The 21,630-nt window shown below is 36.1% G+C and overlaps 1 protein-coding gene and 1 non-coding gene across 2 annotated transcripts; one reads left to right on the top strand and one right to left on the bottom strand.

Moving 5' to 3' along the window:
* Positions 1-4,466: 4,466 nt before the first annotated feature.
* LOC18020476 (expansin-B4) lies at positions 4,467-6,458 on the bottom strand. The gene is made up of 4 exons (XM_006403136.1): positions 6,305-6,458; positions 6,108-6,220; positions 5,191-5,384; positions 4,467-4,788 (listed from the first exon to the last, which is right to left on the bottom strand). The coding sequence occupies exons 1-4, from the start codon at positions 6,456-6,458 to the stop codon at positions 4,467-4,469; spliced, it is 783 nt and encodes a 260-aa protein (XP_006403199.1).
* Positions 6,459-18,269: 11,811 nt separating this feature from the next.
* LOC112087645 lies at positions 18,270-18,377 on the top strand. The gene has a single exon (XR_002900191.1). It is a non-coding gene; the product is annotated as a small nucleolar RNA R71 (small nucleolar RNA).
* Positions 18,378-21,630: the final 3,253 nt, after the last annotated feature.

Here is a 21,630-nt window from a genome sequence, read left to right as displayed (position 1 = left end):
AAGTTAAATCAGGGCAGAGTATCTTAATGGTCGGTCAGGTCTATCTGCCCGACCGCCTTACAAAATGTCGCGGTGACGAGTTGATGACTCGGATCGTAAAATGTCTCTGTGAAAACGGCTTCGTTTTAGCTTCTATGGCGGACATTCAATATCGCTTGGACCTTAAAGAAGAATTATTGACGCTAAATTATCAAATAGGGGCCGTGCTCAGCCCATATCCAACACTAAATGAAGAACGAGTTAACCCTAACTTTTGTTTTCCAAGTTTATCACATTCACGAATTTTAACATTTTTCTTGATAAATCCATCAGGTGATCAGCCAAATATGATAGATTTCCCAAAACTGGACCGATTGTCCAAATATCAGAGCTAGACAGAAACAAATCGGAAAAACGCCTAAAGTGACCAATTAGGCATAAATCACAGTTTCCCACCGCCTACATGACCACCTAGCACAGACGGCCAATTTTTTGAACCACCACCCCTCTGTTTAAATATAGCTAGATTCATATAAATATATAATGAGATGTTTTTAAAATATGTTATTTAAGATATTTTATAATAACTGATGGTTCCTCTTATGCCCTCCTTCCTAAAGTTCAGTCGCTGGTTCTCTATGTTGTTATGATGTTTTTCTGATCATTTTTTATTCCTTTATTATCAAATTTTATATTTTAATTATGGAAGTTTTGGTAACAAACCAAATATTTTTTTTAACTTATCGATATGAGGAGATGCAGCTCACATTAGAATTCTAATTGCAGTTTCTCCTTTTTTTTACAGCCAAATTGCAATTTATGAAACGTAATTTTTAGATAACTAAACATAAATCTTAATTAGAATATATCTAGACAGTTCATATAATTATATTCAAATATTTGAGAGTCTAAACATGAATTGTAATTTTTAATTTAAGAGTTTCAATATTTTATTTTTATGTATCACTTGGGTCTTAAATCTAGTAAGATATAAAGTTGAATGCGTTCAACATAAACAAAAAACATAAGATAATTATTATTTATCAAAACATGATATATGTTATTGTTACTTAAATCAATATGTGTCAATGTAATGATATAAATTAATTAAAAAACAAATTTATTATCATATATTAGATTTATATCTTGAGTGTCGTGAAAAATTATATTTTTAAATAGAGATTTATATCTTGCAAGAGTATATATTTGAGATAGAGCCCACACATGTAACGCTGGTATGTATTTAAAAGGTACATAATTAATCATTTTCTCCTCTTCTCCACACCGAAAACACTGTGTATCACGTTGAATTCCTCAGTTATTTAAATTCTTAGCTATTGGCAAGCATCCAGTAGTAGCTTGCCAAATGAATTGTCTTAGTTTCGATCGATATTTCTGATGCCATGCTTGTGCTTGTAACTTTTTTATATCCGGTCCATAAACCATCGAGTGGTTTCACTGTGCATATTGATTCTCTACTTAATAACCAAATTTTACCGTATAACGTCCGTTTTTTGTAAAATGCCAACTGAGCGAATCTGATTTATACGTACTATTTATAAGGTATACTATGGATTATTTCGACATATGCTGGTTCAATAATTGTGTTAATTAAATAAAGATTTCACGTATTTTTTGCTGGGTCAATCAAATGGTTATAACCCTTACATATGTCAGATCTCAGATGAGAAGAAGGTATCCAAGAGTCGTTCCATACCGAGATGGAAGTACCAAAACCTACTCTTTTTATTAGCCTTTTAATAACCAGAGATTGTGCCGAGATAATGCTACGCTATCCGTATGACGGGAATACGATCTGATAGGATCAAGGGGATTCGATTTCTGAAAGTACCGCCCTTTAAAAACTCTTGTGAAAAAATATTGGGGTTTGTCTATTAATCGCCATATCTGTTTTTCTAATAATACTGTATTAACATCAACCAAATTTCAAAAACCCATTCTTCCTTATGATTTGCCTCTACATATTTTGTGCCACACCAACCAGTACATTCTTTTTTTGAGTATCGTTTGAAGACCACCAATAATGAAACACCACACTAGTTAATTTTGTGATTTCTTTGGGTAGAAGAAAGCATGACATAACGAATATGAAAGCATGGCATAACAAAAATGGACATTGTTGATGCCACTGATTTAATTAAAACATCGTTGCTCCCTTTTAACAAAACCTCGAGCTCAAACCATTTACGTTATCTTGTTGTCTCTCTACTACATAGTTAAAGATTTTACTCTTTGCTCTTCCAAGGCTCTCCGAGAGTCCTATATAGTACCCTATGCTGCCAATATTTGATATTCCTAAAAACTGTTTAGCTTGTTTTATGTTGTATCAGGAACTTTATGACCGAATTGTACTGACAATTTATCAAATATGCTTATTACAGATTTATTCTCATCTTTGTACCCGTTTTTATCTACTAGACATCAGATTTCACCTTTAAATCTTGCACACTAACCTCACTATTTGAAAAAACCAAAATTCTCTTATCAAATATTTTTTCTTCATCTATATGATATTATTAATTAAGCTACACATAATTTTGATTAATTTTTTAACAGTGTGTAACTTGTTGACCCAAAAATGTAACTTAAAAACTTCAAAAATTGTCTAAATTTTTTTTGGAAAATAATTATTTTTAGTTTAAGTAAAAACCATTTAATTTTTGTATTTATTATTAAAATTAGTTTGTAATATTTTCTTATTTTAAATAACTTGTAACTATTAGAAATTTTTTTGCTTATCTATTTAATATATTTTACCGTGCTAACTGGTTTTTCTATTTCTTAAAAAGTATTTGTTGTTCCTTTAACTCTTTGTTAATATAATAATATAATGTTATGTTCATTCAATCTGTATTAAAAAAAATTCTTATGTTTTAATTTTTGTTTTAATTTGTTCGTTTAATTTTTATTTGTTGATGTGAACACTCAAGATGGAGAAAAGACTCTGCTATCATATATAAGATTTATTTCTCAAAAGAAAAAGATAACCAACAAGGGCATAGAAGTTTATGGTTTTTAAAATGAAAACTATAAATTCAAAAAAAGAAGCTGAGCAAGAAAAAATAGAAACTATATAATGGGAATCAGGAAACTATAAAAATCTTGAAAATTTCATTTATGAAATTAGAAGAATATAGAATCTATATACAAATTTTATTCCTTCCTTGTGACTATGAATTTGATCAAGATATTTTGATTTTTAATTTGTATGATAGTTAGTATAATAATGTGTTATGTTCTATTGTGTTGATATATATTTTCATAATATATTGTTATTGTGTGTGGTAAGAAATTTATGTTTCAATTTATAGTTGGTTTTTTACAAGTGAGTTTACACATTTGAATTTTGTCATTGGAATCCTTTAGAGCATTTGCAACCCATTATTCCATTTTTTATTCCATAAATGGAGTTGGTTTCTCTCTAACCATTTTCCAATATTAAATATATTCTCTTTCCACTAAATTTATAGATTATTTGTAGTTATACCCTTTTATTTGTCAAAAACTTATGAATTGAACTCAATAACTTTATTTTGTAGGTTATATCAATAAAATTAGACATGTTATTTTAATTTGGATAATATTTTAATGATTTTGGTGCATCTGGATGTGGTTTACGTGACTACTAATTTATTGTTGCGTTTTATCTATTTTATATTTTTAATTTTAAAGTTAATTTATTATTGTATTTTTTCTATTTTTATGTATTTTAATATTAAAATTAGTGTGTTATTGTTTTTTCTATTTATATATATGTTATGGTTTTTTTAAGAAAATTTCATAATCTAAATATCTAATTTTATTATTTATAATAAAATTTCTGTGTAAAAATAATAAAACTTTTGTTTAAAACTTAGATGATAAGATATAATAGTTGAGGGAAGATGAATAGTGTAACTTCATATATAGAGTTGTACTATTCATCCATTTGGAGGTGAAAATAGAGTAGGATTAGAAAATATTTTATTTTGTAATGGAGTTTGAAAGTGAAAATGGAGTTTGGAGATGGTCTTATGTATAAGTTATCAAATATGTAAGAACAGTTAAGTTTCTAAAAAGTAATTTTTATGTATTTCTGAAACGTTTTGTATCATTCGCTTACAAAGATTGCTTCCCGCGATTTTTTGGTATAATGTGAATCGACCCTCGATTTTCTTAATTACGGTTTTCAAAACACAGTTTCAGAACAACTAAACATATATTTTAATATAGAATCTTGTTATACAGATCATAATTATACTAATTATCAATTTGAAAATCTAACTATTGTAATTGTTTATGTGTATCGTGCGGTCCTAATTTAGTGGATTATGGAATTGTACAAACTACAATAAAAAATTCGCTTGATACTAATTGCAAAGAATAAAAATAATCGAGTAATTAGTGGGCTCAATAATCTTTCTCTCTAGTATTTTGACTAGAGCGCACGAAGAAATGAGACAAATAAAAAAAAAATAATATAAATCTTAAAAGTTAACAATCGACCGATAAGTTTCATCGGCCCTCCAATTCGCCGGAATAACAGCATGAGCGACGACTACTTTACGAGATTCGCCGGAAGTAAGTCTGATGCTGAACGGACCGCTCAGAGCACTGCCGGAATTTACCTTCCACACGGCGGACCTCATTTCTTGCATGGGGATAAATCTTCTGCCGGCCGGTTGAATCTCAACGGAGGCAAAATCTCCGTCGCCGTTTTCGTATTCGACAATAAATGCCACATAGTACGGATTTGCTCCGGCGTCAATATGGAAAGCTATAGTAGTTCCTCCATATGAACACGGAACACTGAAAACAACACGATAAAATTAATATAAAGTTGGGTTTTAATTTAATTACATGTAAAACTTATTGTATTTTTCTCTAAATATTATCATAATAGCTAAAGGATACAATTTCGTTCAATATTTTATCGATTTTAATAAATTTATGTTTCAAATCTTTCGATTCATATACTTTTAATACGTCAGAATTACTCTACAAAGCATTAAAAATTAGTGAAATCTTCTTGAATGTTTTAAATGATAAAATCATAAAAAGTAACGAAATTGAAAAAGCAATGTATATGACATATCAAAACCAAATTTAGTAACGAATACGAACAAAAAGCAAAGCATCCATTTCAAAACCAGAGATTGGATTGGACGTTATAAGAGAAACATCATAAAGTTTTATCTGTTTTATACGTACCGTCTGTAAACAACACGTAGAACACCAGCGGCTCGAAGTTGATCGGCTTGGCCAGGTTTGGCTAAGGCACCAATGGCTTTGCCGCTAAGGTCAAAGTGGGCCGGTTCGGAGGCGCAAGGACCCCCTGGGCATTCGTCGGTTATCGTCACCCTTTTTGGAATCCTCGAACAGGCTGGATTCTCGAGGCATGCAATCTAATATATTTTTAGAAACATGGTTGAAAAACATTAAATATTTGTAACGTTATGACAAATTCAGACTTGCACACACGTACGTCTTCCAAACCTAAATCTTTCTGCCTGACCACCAGAGCCGGTCCTAAATTTTAAGTGGCTGCAAGTTAGAGAAAAAAATGGGCCGTTTATAATTACTTATTTGAACTTGTCATGATTTGTATAATACTATTGCCTTTTCCCTTGGTTTATGTTGGTTTACGTCTACTAGTTTTGAGTTTTGAGTTGGTTTTATTTTAAAAAAAAAAACAGAAAACCATTTCATGAGAATCAAGCTCATGAATTTAAGGTGTTAAGCTCCTACATTTACCACTGTCCTAAGAAAGACTTTTTGCATTTTGATGGTCAAAATTTTTATATTAAAATAAAGGCCGCAAGCCTATGCTTGCCTGCTGACAACAATCCATAATTACATTTTTATTGAGTATATTGTATGTAATTACATGGATCTTATGTTAAAATAGGGATTTAAGATTAATACGAACTAACCAAAGAGGTTGTGGCGAAGTTGTAACATAAGGGGTTAGTTAGTTTGTCCCGGTTCAACTCCTCTTTAGGACGGAGGTCATTTTTTAAAGTTGACTCTAGGTACTATGAGAGATTATGAACCAAAGACCCGAAACTCCAAAGTCTCCAATGCTTTATAAAACCAAAAAAGAAAAAAAAAAATTAATAAGAACGAACCCGATAACATGTTCCACATCCTTTGCCATTGTTAAACAGTGAAGGGCCTCCGGCTGAAACCATTGCGTAAAACGGTGGATTGGCAACTGCCGAACCATATCCACAAGCTCCTCCTATATATGAATGAAAATAACATATATCTATATCACATTTCTCTTCAAAATATGTTGTATAATATGGTTATTATATATACTTACCGGTGCTACCGGCGCCGCCAGGTTCACCGTACCAAGTTACACCGGCGTAGCTCCAGCCGTCAGCATCTATTGTGACATTTTGGCAGTTACAAAGCTTTAGTGTGACTACGAAAAGAGCTAAGAGTCGAAAAAATCTTTGTGACGATGATGCCATTGTTGATGATCTGCTTTGTTTGGTTTGAACAATTTCTATAATATTTAAAGTCATAAGTGATACTTGATTTGCTAAGTTATGAGGATACTCATAATGGGTTTTCTGGAATGCTCCTCACGTATATACATTTCAATGTTTTAGGAAAGTGTATATTGGCTGTATATATGTGAATCTTAGTATCTATGGAAATTATTTAAGCTTGCCAGTTTTCTATAAGGGATTTGAAATAAAGAACGTTAGATAGTAACATTTTAAGAAAAATGTAGTTAAGAAAAAAAAGATTTAAATGATTCAATATTTTTCCCTTTAAACTCTTTTGTATTCATCATATTTTCCTGATCTTTTTCCAAAAGAGACATCATTTTAAGCTTACAAGATAATAGCTAAAAACAGATCATGTTAATAGCTTAAAAAATTGAGCGGGATATAATATGAAACACATGTGATAAAAGAGAGAATAATGAGGAGGAATGAGAGTTAATTGTTACCATAGAAAAACGATTGAACAGTGGCAAATCTAGAAAATGTTTATACTGGATATAAATATAGGATCTATGTGAAAATTACTTATATAAGTAAATTTTTTCAACAGTCTTTCCTATTTGATAGAAAAGGATCTCATGATCTAAAATTTCATTTTAACGTTAACTTCTCCCATATTTATATCTATGCTATCGAGTTTGATGATACGTTATTTCAAAATTGATACCATTATTAAAAGTCCTCAGAAATTTATAGTAGGTTAAAATTCACACAGTTTATGTTTTACTATAAGATCTATTATATAACCGTAATTAAGTGTTCCATATCAATATCTAGATACTGACTATGCTACACAAGAAGACAATACTATTTTCGAAGCAATATTGCTCGATTCTACCTTTGCATTGATAAAAGTTATGGCTCCTAAGAGTAGTGTTTTAATACCTACTATCACAGACAAAATATATATCATGGAAGGGTAAATCAAACTTTTCTTTGCCATAATGCTTCATTTCCAGTGATGAGTTTCACTCTCTCTAAGCCTGGCCTGCGTCTCACGAAATAGCAATAGAGCTCTTTCAAGACATTTAAATAACGATGACGTTGAGGAGTAGCCCATTTCATGAACAATATGCATCAATAGCATGTTTAGATAAATTGTTGAAAAAAATAACGTTTGGAGTTTGGTCTCATGTGTCACTTATTTGTACTTTCATTAGTGTTTTGACTTATCAGGTTGTAACACTTTGGTTACTGTACACGCTCATTTTTTCGAAGTTGTTAGATATTTAAAGAATAAAATTTTAGCGTTATAATACTAAAGAAACTAGAAATAAGTGACATCTCAAGCCATTGTTCTCAACAAAAGCTCATTTGAAAACGTTAACATAATCTATCAAAATTCAAAATACAATCAAAAGACATTATTACACATGTAATTCGTATTAATACATCAACATTTTTTTCTTTATCGCCACACAGGGGCGGATCCACGTTGGAGGTGGGTGCACCCATACTAAATCTTATAAACAATATATAATTAAGTAGCTGTAAGAATTATTTTAGCTAAATTGGTTTCACTGCTATAAGGTTGCTCCTTTCTCACCTAAGGATAAGTCATTCCATTGTTCTTTCATTGTTTTTTTGTACTCAACAAACATTTTTACGTTGGTTCAATTTTTAGAATTTCAAAAATAAAAGTAAAATTATAATAGTCTATGTAATACATTCAGATAATCATAATATATATTTTAACTATCTAAATTATTTTTAGTGTTTATATATGGGGCCCCATAAAGAATTATTTTCTAGATCCGCTCTTGTTCCACATCAAATTAATTAGACACATGTCATGTTTTTAACTGACACAGATGATCAAAATTCTCTACAAGAACACAACCCAGGGTTTGAAAGACAAAAGGTGGTTATAGACAACCACAAAATTAGTGGTTTACGTTTTCTTTCGGAACTTTGTTCGGCCTTGCCTTCTTTAGCTTCTTGAAACGGAAGCTTCAAACGCTACGTTTTAGGACAAAAAAAGGTTGACTCGAAAATCAATTTGGGTCAGTGAATGACCTTTCATACCTGTGGAATGTGTGGGTCACAGAATTAGTTATTTTTTTTTATAGATATTTGCTGTTGACGAGTTACTTCTTCTCATAATTGTCATATCTCACTCAAGCCACTCAAAGATTTTCTGATTTTTGTAAAATGATTCTCTATGGCTTCTCTCGTGCATTTTTTTTTTCAAAAGCCTCACAGCATTTAAAAGGCTAAAACAGTTCGATAAGCCAAACCGGTAGTACCGAGTTTATATAGATCACGTTTTGAGAGTAGATATGAGTACTTCTTGCTAGATTTTCCGCTTTCGAGTTCTTTTCGCATGGAATATGTGATAAAAGGAAGAAACTAAATCTGTCCTTCATCTTCCCAATCTCTTCCAAATATAGAGCAAAAGCTGGCTATTATTCGGTGTAGACACCATCTTCACCAACTCTGAACAGTCCGTTGCAAAAGCTATTATCGTTCTCTGGTTCTCGAGCATACAATGCATAACCCAAAGTAGAGCTTCTGTTTTTGCATGCAGTGGCGTAAGACTGCGTCTTACATTTTGAGTACCCCTTACTCTTTCAGTAGTCCCTTCATGAAAAGAGTACCATCCTAATCCCACTTTTGCATATGTATCTTTCTCGGAGCCATCAATATAACACCACCATCCTCCATACCCCACGGGTGTTGACAATGACGGGGACGTACCATTTCTAGTGGAAGTTGGGTCCTTGTTAGACCTTGGGGCCTCCTCCCATAATGTCGCTTCTGCTTCTGCAATTTTTAAATTACTCTGTAGATCTATATCCTTATTTGAGTACACTTTTCTCGTTCCGCGCCTTCCAAATATGATAAGATCTCCTAAAGATTGTCACACACTTGATCCGGCGGAGGTTGATAATCCTTGACTTATCGATCCGATGTGAAAGATGTTAAGGTGTGAGACAAGTCCCAAAAATCCTTAGGCCCAATCGCAAAGAAAAGAATAAAACAAGGGGGTGGAAACAAAAGAAAAGAGAGGTCGCAGTAATGGACGTTAAGGCATGAGAAAGAGTGTGTTCTGAAAATTCCTAAGCCCCGATTACTACTACGGAAATCCATAGTCATTTGTGAGTGAAGGCTGCGTCAAACTCGGTGAAAAGAGCTTGATAAACCGAAGTGATCTAATGGCTAACCACTGAGAAATCGATAAAGTTCTGAAAGAACAAAAGAGAAAAACTCAAAAATATTTGATAAAAGATGTGTCCGAAAATTCTAAGTACAATGCGCTTATATAGAAGGTAGGGCAGACCATGGGTCATGCTTAGGAAATAAAAAAATAATAAATAAAGTCAAAGAAATAATAAAAGAGTTGAAAAACTATTCGACTGCCTTTGAATGTCTCTTCACATACTCGGCCGAACTTGACTCTTGAACTCCCGACCCACGAACCAAACACAGACTGAACCACGGTCATAAGGATAGTACGGTCCTTAACATTGGGCCGTCTGGTACGATAAGAGCCTTGTCTGGAACCTCTTCTTCGACCCGCGATTCATGTTCCTTGACGGTTCAAGCTCTTCGACCCGCGGTTGATTGCGGTTTGTAAACGGGGTTTGTTGTTTTCGTTTTACTAAGCTTCTGGTTTTAAATTTATAACCCCTAAATGTCTGCAAGTGCACAGATGTGCGCTGTAGTACTTAGGGTATCGATCCACAGAGACTTAGTTGTTTCAATACGAATTCACTGCAACGCTTAAATCAGATTAGAACTAAACAGGTTTTGGTTTTGGTTTAATTTGGGTTTTTGGTTGTCACTAAATCTAAACTAGAAAGCTAAGCAAGTAAAAGCAAATAAAAACGAAAGCAAGTGCAAACAAGTAAAAATCGGCTATGAATGAAAGCAGGTAACAAGCGAATAAAAGTAGAATGGAAATCTAAGGTTGTAAGCAATGAAAGACAAACGTTGGGGCTCAAGGGTAATTCGCAGGGGTTCATGGACTAGGCTATGTCAATTTTAAACAAGTGATAAAGGTAATCAACTACGTATGTTCTAGAACTCGAGGCACGAAAGTATGAATAGCCTACTTTCGCAGCACTAAACAACTATCTCTCGCAACCCTGATCAGTAGGTTTCCACTCTGATCCTGGAAGGGAGAAGATGCAATAGCAGAACAAGACTCATCAATATTCACAACTCAACTACAGGTAGGTTTCCACTCCTATAGAAGAATTGCTCGTTTCACCCTAGTTCAGACAATCAATGAAAGCTTTCGCAACATATCATGTCAGATCGGCTTCTAAGTGGCCAGCAAAGAATCACGCAGTAAGATTAAAGGCAAACGAAGAACATCTAGAAGATTTTAAATCCTAAATCTATCGATTCATAAACAAATACACATGAAATTCCCTTTGAACAATCCCTTTAAACCCAACTGGGTAACTACTCAAACATATTGTAACAAAGCATCATAAAGTATTGAAAGTGCAGGAAATTAAAGAAAAGAAGGAAGAAAAACGAAGAACGGAGAAGCAGATGGAGGCGCGATGTCTTCCTCCAGCGGCGGCTCCTCCTTCAAGGGCGGCGGCTCCTAGGGTTTGTGAAGCACCCACACGAAATCTCTCTCTCTTTCTATCTTATGTCGTCTCCTCACCTTTAGGAATGACCTAAAGGGGGTATTTATAGCTTCTGGGGTGGTTCTGGACACTTAGGGCTTCAAAAATAACGAGAGGAATCGATCTGGGCTTTAATTAAGTTGTCGGGAAAGTGAACGACCAATGTCCGCGGTCGCAGTAGCTCTACCCACGGGAAAATGGGTGTTGGCCGCGGTCCCGGCACATGGCTCTCTTCCGGAACTGCATTTTCTGTCATTCTTGCATCGGGAGTATCTGAAGATCTAACCGTTGGATTGTCTCCAAACCAAGTGCATTAGAAAGCTGGTTGGATCCTCTATGTTGTCTCACATTTTGGGGGTGATCAGACGGTGAGAAGGTCTTCATCGCTTGTCATACTTCTGACGGTCTGCATTATCCAAAATTGCTCATTTGTTCCAAATTGCATATCTTTTGCCCAAGTTTCATGTAAAGTCTTTTGAAACTCTAAAACATTGAAAACAATTTAAAAACATTGAAAACAGAGTTAAAACACCTGCATAAGATACAATTATGATCCATAAAAGTGGTCAAAATACGGTGTTATCAACTCCCCCAGACTTACCTTTTTGTTTGTCCTCAAACAAACTTAAGTCAGGAAAGAAATTTTTGAAAAATCGCAGGAACTAAACAATATCTCAGTGACCGTCCTTCTAAACCATAACTTATCGTGAAACATCTATTTGGATCTAGTCTAGAAAATTTTCACCAAAATACAAGCAAACTAGTTCGGTAATCCATCATGCGAAAATCTACACACTTAGATCTAACTTCCAGTCAACTAGCTCTCTACATTCATTAAGTTTATTGTGAGTTCTCATCAAAGAAATTATTTAGGGTAGACGGCGTTTGGTATTAAAGGCTATTTAAGTGGTGGAGCTTAGGTGTTTAGGGTTACCTGAAGAATATGGAGGATGCAAGATATTATGCAAAACCGCAAGAGAGAGAAGGACCTGTTGATGACCGCAGATTTTCAGTCACTTCTCCTTTGCCAAATGTTGCTGGATAATCTTCCTCTTTTGTTGTAAACAGCTGTTTCCCCAGACTTAGATCTTTTCCGGGAATCATCAAGATAATCTCCAAAACTCCATAAAATCAGAGCAAGCTTGCTTCAAGTATAAAATTCGATCCTCCTAGACTCTCTAAGGTTTTAATTTTCTCTCCCTTCATATTTTTCTTTTCTTTTTCGTTTTTTTTTTTTTTTTTTGGAAAGAGGAAGCAACCTTTTATAGAGAGAAAGTTTAAGGGACGAAATTGTACCAAGATTTTGAAGTTTTTCCAAAGGCAAACTGAATTTTCTCCTTTTGTTGAATCATTCCAATGAAATCGCAGGCCTTCGTCTTCAGTGACTGAAAACTGCGTGGATCCTCTTTCTCTCCGACGTTTTTGCACATATCTGCATATAGGACAATGAAAAACAAGAATGCATGTGGTTTGAAAGAGGTTAGGTTCGGTGGGGAACTAGCTAAAAATGAACTAGCCATTCAGGATCAACAAAGAGTGGTAAAAGGATAAAGGAGTCCTGAATGTATGATTCGTTTCCCTGATTTAATGGTTTAATGAGAAAATTAAGTCAAAATTAAGTCCAGATAAAATGAGCTAGTATATCCTGTCAGAAAGAATCTCCATGAATAGAAGTCCTCTAGTGGGATTTCGTAATGCAGGTATTCTAGCTACCGCCTAGTGTAGGCCTAAGTCACAAAAAGAGCAAAAAACGAAGAAATAGCGTAGAAGCACACTGGTCTAATTCATCATAGTAATGTTTAGTGTGTTCCTGGTTTGAAAAATTTTTGAAAAACATTTTGAAAACGATTTTTGAAAATTTTTTATGAAAAACTTTTAAAAAATCTTATGTGTCCAAAACAAACTCAAAACAAATCAAATTTCATTAGTAACAGATGAACATCCTCCTCCAGACTTATTTCACACTGTCCTCAGTGTGATAAATCTGGAAAGAATGGTAAAGAAAATAGAAAAGTTGAAATGTTTAAGAGTACTTATCGTGCTAGAGAGTGCTGCTCGTCTTTTTTATTTGTTCTTCCTTATTGAAAACCTGAAATTAAATGAAACAGAAACAAAGCAATGGAAATAGAAAATAAAGGTCAAGGGAAATAAATAAAATACCAAGTGGGTTGCCTCCCACTAAGCGCTTGTTTCAAGTCATTAGCTTGACATTGTTGCTAGATTAGACTTAACCGGGGTCGTGACACTCCTTGATCTCATCATTGGCCGATGATGGATCAATCAAAAACATCACTTCTCTTTCGCCTTCTGTTTCTTCAGCCAGATATGGCTTTACACGCTGTCAATTCACTGTAAATGAGTTTCCGGTTCTGTCCCACAGGACAATGGCTCCGTATGGCTTGACTTCCTTTATCGTGAAGGGTCCTGACCATCTTGAACGTAATTTTCCTGGAAAAAAATTAAGACAAGAATTGAAAAGAAGAACTTTATCGTTAGGAGCAAAAGTTCTATGAATAATCTTCTTATCATGATATGCTTTAGTCTTCTCCTTGTATATTTTCGAGTTTTCATAAGCGTTGTGTCGGATTTCTTCTAACTCATGAAGTTGAAGTAGTCTTCTTTCTCCAGCTGTTTTCAGGTTCATGTTCATCTCCTTGATAGCCCATTGCGCCTTATACTCAAGTTCTACTGGAAGGTGACATGCTTTTCCGTAAACTAGATTGAATGGTGTTGTTCCTAATGGTGTCTTGAATGCTGTTCGATATGCCCATAATGTATCGTCAAGCTTTGTAGACCAATCCTTGCGATGAACTGCAGTAGTTTTCTGCAATCGACTTGATTTCTCTGTTTGAGATTTCCACTTGACCGCTGGTTTGGGGATGGTATGGAGAAAAAACTTTATGTGTAACTCCATTCTTTCTAATAAGATTCTCGAGAACTCTGTTGATGAAATGTGATCCTCTGTCGTTTATCACAATTCTAGGAACTCCAAAACGCGGGAATATAACAGATTTAAACAGCTTCATGACAACTTTTGCATCATTGGTGGGACTAGCGACTACTTCAACCCTCTTAGAGACGTAGTCTACTGCTACCAAGATGTATTGGTTTCCAAAAGAAGTAGGAAATGGTCCCATAAAATCTATTCCCCAGACATCGAAAATTTCGACTTCGAGAATAAAATTTTGAGGCATCTCATTCCTTTTGTTTATGTTACCCATCCTTTGGCATTTATCGCATCGCGATATATAAGCTTGAGTATCTTTGAACAAAGTAGGCCACCAGAAACCTGCTTGTAAGATCTTTGAAGCGGTTTTGAAGGTTGCGAAATGTCCTGCGTAAGACGAGCTATGGCATCCGAATGAAATTCCTTCCATCTCTTCTTCAGACACGCAACTTCGGAATAACCCACCAGCACATCTCTTGTAGAGATAGGGTTCATCCCAAAAATAATGTCTTACGTCTTTCAGAAACTTTTTCTTCCTATATCCAAAGAATTGTGGTGGTTCTACATCAGATGCTAGGTAATTTGCTATATGTCTAAACCATGGGGTATTGAAAGCATCAGATCTTCGCATGAGTGGACGTGGTGGTGCGGTATTGGGATTGGTGGGGGTAGTATCTATTGCATAGATGTTTTCTTCTGGCAAACTGTCATTTAATGGAAATCTTTCTTCAACTCGGATTCGTGAAAGATGGTCTGCAACTCCATTATCTGCTCCTTTCCGATCTCGAATTTCGATATCGAATTCTTGCAGTAAGAGGATCCATCTTATCAACCAAGGTTTAGCGTCTTTCTTAGACATTAAATACTTGATTGCAGCATGATCAGTATGAACTATAACCTTAGATCCTACGAGATAAGAATGAAATTTCTCAAATGCAAATACGACAGCTAGAAGTTCTTTCTTTGTTGTAGCATAATTGCATTGAGCTTCGTCTAGAGTTCTGCTTGCGTAGTAGATTACGTGGAGTTTCATATATTTTCGTTGGCCAAGCACTGCTCCGACTGCATAGTCACTTGCATCGCACATAATTTCGAATGGGGTTCCCAATCAGGTGCTTGCACAACTGGAGTGGAGACAAGGGCTTCTTTGATCTTATGAAACGCGGATAAGCACTCATCATCGAACTCGAAGTTCGTTTCCTTGCAAAGCAAACACGTAAGAGGTCTAGCTATTTGAGAAAAATCTTTAATGAATCGCCTATAGAATCCTGCGTGTCCTAAGAAACTACGGATGCCTTTGACGTTTGTGGGAGGTTGTAGGCTTGTCATGACTTCGATTTTAGCTTTGTCAACGTCAATTCCTTTTCCCGAAATTCTATGCCCAAGCACGATTCCGTCTCGTACCATGATGTGACATTTTTCCCAATTTAATACGAAGTGCTTATCTTCACATCTTTGCAGAACTTTACCAAGATTGCCTAAGCATTTTTCAAAAGAAGATCCGTAGACAGAGAAATCGTCCATGAACACTTCCATGAAATCCTCAATAAAATCTGTGAAGATCGACATCATGCACCGCTGGAAGGTAGCAGGTGCATTACACAATCCAAAAGGCATACGTCGGTAAGCGAACGTGCCATATGGACAGGTAAATGTCGTTTTTTCTTGATCCTCCGGTCGAATAGGAATTTGGAAAAATCCAGAGTATCCATCAAGGAAGCAATAGTAAGGGTGATTAGCTAACCTTTCTAGCATTTGATCTATGAATGGAAGTGGAAAATGATCTTTCCTAGTTGCTGCATTCAGCTTTTGGTAATCGATGCACATACGATGTCCAGTTACTGTTCTTGTAGCGATCATTTAATCTTTATCATTTTTAATGACAGTGACTCCTCCTTTCTTCGGAACAACATGAACTGGGCTAACCCAAGTGCTATCTGAGATAGGAAAGATTATTCCAGCTTCTAAAAGCTTCATAATCTCCTTCTTGACAACATCCATGAGATTAGGGTTCAGTCTCCTTTGACTTTCGATTGAGTTTTTAGCATTATCCTCTAGATTTATCTTGTGCATACAAAGATCTGGAGAGATTCCAGGTATGTCATCAAGTGAATATCCTAAGGCTTTTCTATGCTTTCTCAGCTCAGTCAACAGCATTGTGGTTTCTTCTTCCGTCAAACCAGAGTTTATTTTGACAGGATAAGTAGAATTTGGTCCAAGGAAAGCGTACTTAAGTCCAATGGAAAGAGGTTTAAGCTCGGCTTTAGGGGTTTTAAGCTCGCTCCAAGGATCATTAATTGCTGCAGCAGTGTCTGTAGGAGGTGTAGGAATGTTTGTTTGGTCCTTAAGATCTAGATAGTTTAGAGGTTTCCTATAAGTTTCGAACTTATCAAGCATATGTGCGCACTCACTCGAAATTTCTTCAAGAAAATTGCGTTCATCTTTTGCGGGTGAAAGCGTGACACTTAAAGGGTCGTCTAGAAGCAGATCTTTTCCTCAATAATTCCGTCTAACTCATCAACCCAACAAATTTTGCCATCCAGAGTCGGTTTATCGAAACTTTTGTTCATCTCAAACTGCATAACTAGGCCGACTAGATGAAGGTCAATTTTTCCTTCAGGAACATTGATTATGGCTCCGGCTGTAGATAGGAATGGTCTTCCAAGAATAAGTGGATCCTTAGATTCTCTTTCTAGTTCTAGAACTACGAAATCAGTTGGTATGGAACATTTTTCGATTTCTACAGGAATATCTATTAGGATACCTACGGGTTGTCTAACAGAACGATCAGCTAGTACTAAAGAAATTTTAGTAGGCTTGAAAGTGTGATGTCCTAAACGTTTTGCTACTGAAAGAGGCATTATGTTTATTCTCGATCCTAAATCACAGAGAGCACGCACGAAAGCGACGTCATTGATGGTGCATGAAAGTACAAAGCTTCCAAGATCGTTTTTCTTTTCAGGGATTCGGCTTTGCAGGATAGAACTACATTCATGGGTTATCATCATAACGCCATTTTCAAGAGTTAAAGAATTTGTTAGAATACCCTTCATGTATTTTCTTAAAGCTGGAATCATAGCACAAGCTTCTACGAAAGGTAATCTCACATTTAATTGATCAATCAACTCTTTCAGCTTAGCTTTTTCTTTCTCTTTCTTAGGGGCTCTTAAGGCTCTAGGATATGGAGGTTTAGGTTTGTAGACACGAGTTGGTGGAGGTGGAATTGGGTCTTCTCCAAGTATTTCCCGGGATGAATCTTCTCTTACTTCTTCTCTATCCTTTTCTCCTACCACTTCTTTCTCAACATCTTCAACCGTGATTCTTTCTTTTTATTTCTCCTTTTCCTTACCCTTTTCCTCATCTTTGGGATCTTTAGGAAATTCAGGCTCTTTGTAAGCTAATCCACTCCTAAGTGTGATAGCTTTTACATGATCGGAGGGATCTGCTTCACTTGAGCTTTCGAAAGAATTTTCACTTGGCTCCTCCTCAGGTTTATCTAAGTTTTTAGAATTAGTTTTGATCATCAAGCTAAGGAGGGTGGAAAATTTTTCATCGAAATCCTCTTGCATCATTTTTAGTTCAGATCTAAGATCACTAATATCTTGAGAACTAGATTTTTCAAGCTCTAGAATTCTTTTGTTTAGGTTTTCAGCTTCAGAAGAGGGAAAACTAGGATATGGAACAGGATTAGATTGAATAGCCGAGATTGGTTCGGAAGGTGATTTCCAGGCAGATTCGGAAGACTATTTCCCGCGGTTAGAAGGCTCGCGACCGCGGTGAAACATGTCTTGGCCGCGGTCAGAACAGCCACGACCACGGTGAAAGCTTGGTTTGCCGCGGTCCGGATGAATGGACCCGAGGTGATCAGAAACGAATGGAAAATCTTGAATTTGATAGATTTCTGCAATGTTCACCATCCCTTGATCATAAGAATCCATTGGGTTGTCTTAACCGTCAAAGTTACACGTATTGTGTGCCTTGTTTGGTTGCTGCAATCCAAGATGACTCATTATGTGATGGAGACACTTCATAACTTCCGAAATTTCTTCTTTCTTCTCTGGAAGTGCAGAATAACCAAAGGTTGTTTGATTACGGATGCTGTTTCCGAAATTGTTGATGAAAACGTGAGTATCTTCTACAGATCTAGTTGAGAAATCTCCATTACTTGCTGTGTCGAAAGAGTGTCGTAACTCTGGAGTTATACCGCGATAGAAGATATCCAGCAGGTATTCCTCGGTATATCTATGGTGTGGACAATCTCTTTGGTATTCCCTTAATCTTTCCCAAGTATCTAAAAGATCTTCATCTTCTTTTTGTTTATAAGTTATTATCTTGTTTCTTAAGAGATTTGAACGATTTCTAGTGTATAAACGATTTAGGAAAGCAGTTCTACACGCTGCCCACGTTTTTAGTGAAGCAGGTGGCAAAGATTTTAGCCATTTGCTGGCATTATCTCTAAGAGAGAATGGGAAAAGACTACACTTGTGGTAATCCCCATTTTCTGTAATGGTTGCACATAATTCTTCGAACGTCTCGATATGGTCTATCGGTTTTTCGAATGAATAACCAGAGAATTGATTTTGTTGAACTAAATGGATATGGGGTACCTTAATTTCGGTTTTGCCATCCTCTGGTAAGGCTGGTTGAATAGCTCTTCGATCTCCCATGAACTTTTCGAGTGAATCGAAACTTCCAATCAGTTCATCATCATCTTTGTGTTTTGTCGATCCGATTAGTTCATTGTCATCATGAATCGGTTCTTCAAACTCATCATTAGTCAGGTCATAATCACTTGGATCACCATCCACACAATTTGGTGGATCACCAAGAGTTCCGGGAACATGTTCCTGGTCTCTCATTGCAGAGAAACCTGAAAAAAAATCAAAAGAAAAGTAAAAGTAAACAAGTGTTCTAATGGATTTAAGCTGGGATTCGCAACGAAACAAATCAAAGTCTCCGGCAACGGCGCCAAAAACTTGATGAGAGTGTAAACACGGGGTTTGTTGTTTTCGTTTTACTAAGCTTCAGGTTTTAAATTTATAACCCCTAAATGTCTGCAAGTGCACATATGTACGCTGTAGTACTTAGGGTATCGATCCACAGAGACTTAGTTGTTTCCGTACGAATTCACTGCAACGCTTAAATCAGATTAGAACTAAACAAGTTTTGGTTTTGGTTTTGGGTTTTTGGTTGTCACTAAATCTAAACTAGAAAGCTAAGCAAGTAAAAGCAAATAAAAACGAAAGCAAGTGCAAGCAAGTAAAAATCGGCTATGAATGAAAGCAGGTAACAAGCGAATAAAAGCAGAATGGAAATCTAAGGTTGTAAGCAATGAAAGACAAACGTTGTGGCTCAAGGGTAATTCGCAGGGGTTTATGGACTAGGCTATGTCAATTTTAAACAAGTGATAAAGGTAAACAACTACGTATGTTCTAGAACTCGAGGCACGGAAGTATGAATAGCCTACTTTCGCAGCACTAAACAACTATCTCTCGCAACCCTGATCAGTAGGTTTCCACTCTGATCCTGGAAGGGAGAAGATGCAATAGCAGAACAAGACTCATCAATATTCACAACTCAACTACAGGTAGGTTTCCACTCCTATAGAAGAATTGCTCGTTTCACCCTAGTTCAGACAATCAATGAAAGCTTTCGCAACATATCATGTCAGATCGGCTTCTAAGTGGCCAGCAAAGAATCACGTAGTAAGATTAAAGGCAAACGAAGAACATCTAGAAGATTATAAATCCTAAATCTATCGATTCATAAACAAAGACACATGAAATTCCCTTTGAACAATCCCTTTAAACCCAACTGGGTAACTACTCAAACATATTGTAACAAAGCATCATAAAGTATTGAAAGTGCAGGAAATTAAAGAAAAGAAGGAAGAAAAACGAAGAACGGAGAAGCAGATGGAGGCGGGATGTCTTCCTCCAGCGGCAGCTCCTCCTTCAAGGGCGGCGGCTCCTAGGGTTTGTGAAGCACCCACACGAAATCTCTCTCTCTTTCTATCTTATGTCGTCTCCTCACCTTTAGGAATGACCTAAAGGGGGTATTTATAGCTTCTGGGGTGGTTCTGGACACTTAGGGCTTCAAAAATAACGAGAGGAATCGATCTGGGCTTTAATTAAGTCGTCGGGAAAGTGAACGACCAATGTCCGCGGTTGCAGTGGCTCTACCCGCGGAAAAATGGGTGTTGGCCGCGGTCCCGGCACATGGCTCTCTTCCAGAACTGCATTTTCTGTCATTCTTGCATCGGGAGTATCTGAAGATCTAACCGTTGGATTGTCTCCAAACCAAGTTCATTTGAAAGCTGGTTGGATCCTCTATGTTGTTTCACATTTTGGTGGTGATCAGACGGTGAGAAGGTCTTCATCGCTTGTCATACTTCTGACAGTCTGCATTATCCAAAATTGTTCATTTGTTCCAAATTGCATATCTTTTGCCCAAGGTTCCTGTAAAGTCTTTTGAAACTCTAAAACATTGAAAACACTTTAAAAACATTGAAAACAGAGTTAAAACACCTGCATAAGATACAATTATGATCCATAAAAGTGGTCAAAATACGGTGTTATCAGCGGTTCATATTTTTGGTCATGCTCTCGGTCCATGATCATGTCATCCCCCCTCTTGTAAAGGACTTGTCCTAAAGTCTGGTAAGAAAAGGAATAATATCAGCAATATTAAAACTAGAACTGATTGAGTACTTACATTGGAGGTCGATCTTGTAGGCATTGTCATTGATCCGTTCTAGCTTGGACTTTCTTTCTTCTGGAAATCGATCTTTTCGAAGGTAGATCCACACTAAATCGCAGGGTTTGAACACCTTTTTGCTGCGACCTTTGTTTGCATGCTTCTGGAATTGCTCCGTATTTTTCTCAATGTTTTGCTTAGCCTTTTCATGCATCTGTTTCACCAACTCCACTTTTCTTTTCCCATCCATGTTCACACGCTCACTCAAAGGTAATGGGGTTAGATCCAAAGGCGTAAGAGGATTAAAACCATAAACAAGTTGAAAAGGTGAAAACAAAGTATTAGAATGCACAGCATAGTTATAAGCAAATTCTACTTAAGGCAAGCGATCTTCCCAAGTTTGACGGTTCTTTTTAATGACCGATCTTAAGAGAGCTGACAAAGTTCTATTCACAACTTTGGTCTGACCGTCAGTTTGAGGGTGACATGTGATAGAAAAACACAACTTAGTTCCTAACTTTGCCCAAAGAGTTTTCCAATAATAGCTAAGAAATTTGGTATCTCTATCCAAAACAATAGTCCTAGGGACCCCATGCAAACGAGCTATCTCCCTAAGAACAAGTTGGCCACATTTGAAGCATCATCGGTTTTGTGACACGGGATAAAGTGAGCTATTTTAGAAAATCTATCAACGACTACAAAAACTAAATCTCTACCTCGTCTGGTCCTAGGAAAATCTAAGACAAAGTCCATCGAGATATCAGTCCATGGTTCACTCGGGATTGGTAATGAAGTATACATACCTGGGCTTGGGCTTCGGGATTTGGCCATTTACACACGGTACATCGGCCATAGATCCTCTCAATGTCATGTTTCAAGTACGGCCAATAGAAATGGTCCTGGA

This window comes from Eutrema salsugineum, unplaced genomic scaffold, assembly GCF_000478725.1.
Source record: "Eutrema salsugineum unplaced genomic scaffold, Eutsalg1_0 scaffold_17, whole genome shotgun sequence".
NCBI lineage: Eukaryota > Viridiplantae > Streptophyta > Magnoliopsida > Brassicales > Brassicaceae > Eutrema > Eutrema salsugineum.
The sequence above is the reverse complement of the archived record's forward strand: the minus strand, read 5'-3'. Positions and strand labels throughout refer to the sequence as shown.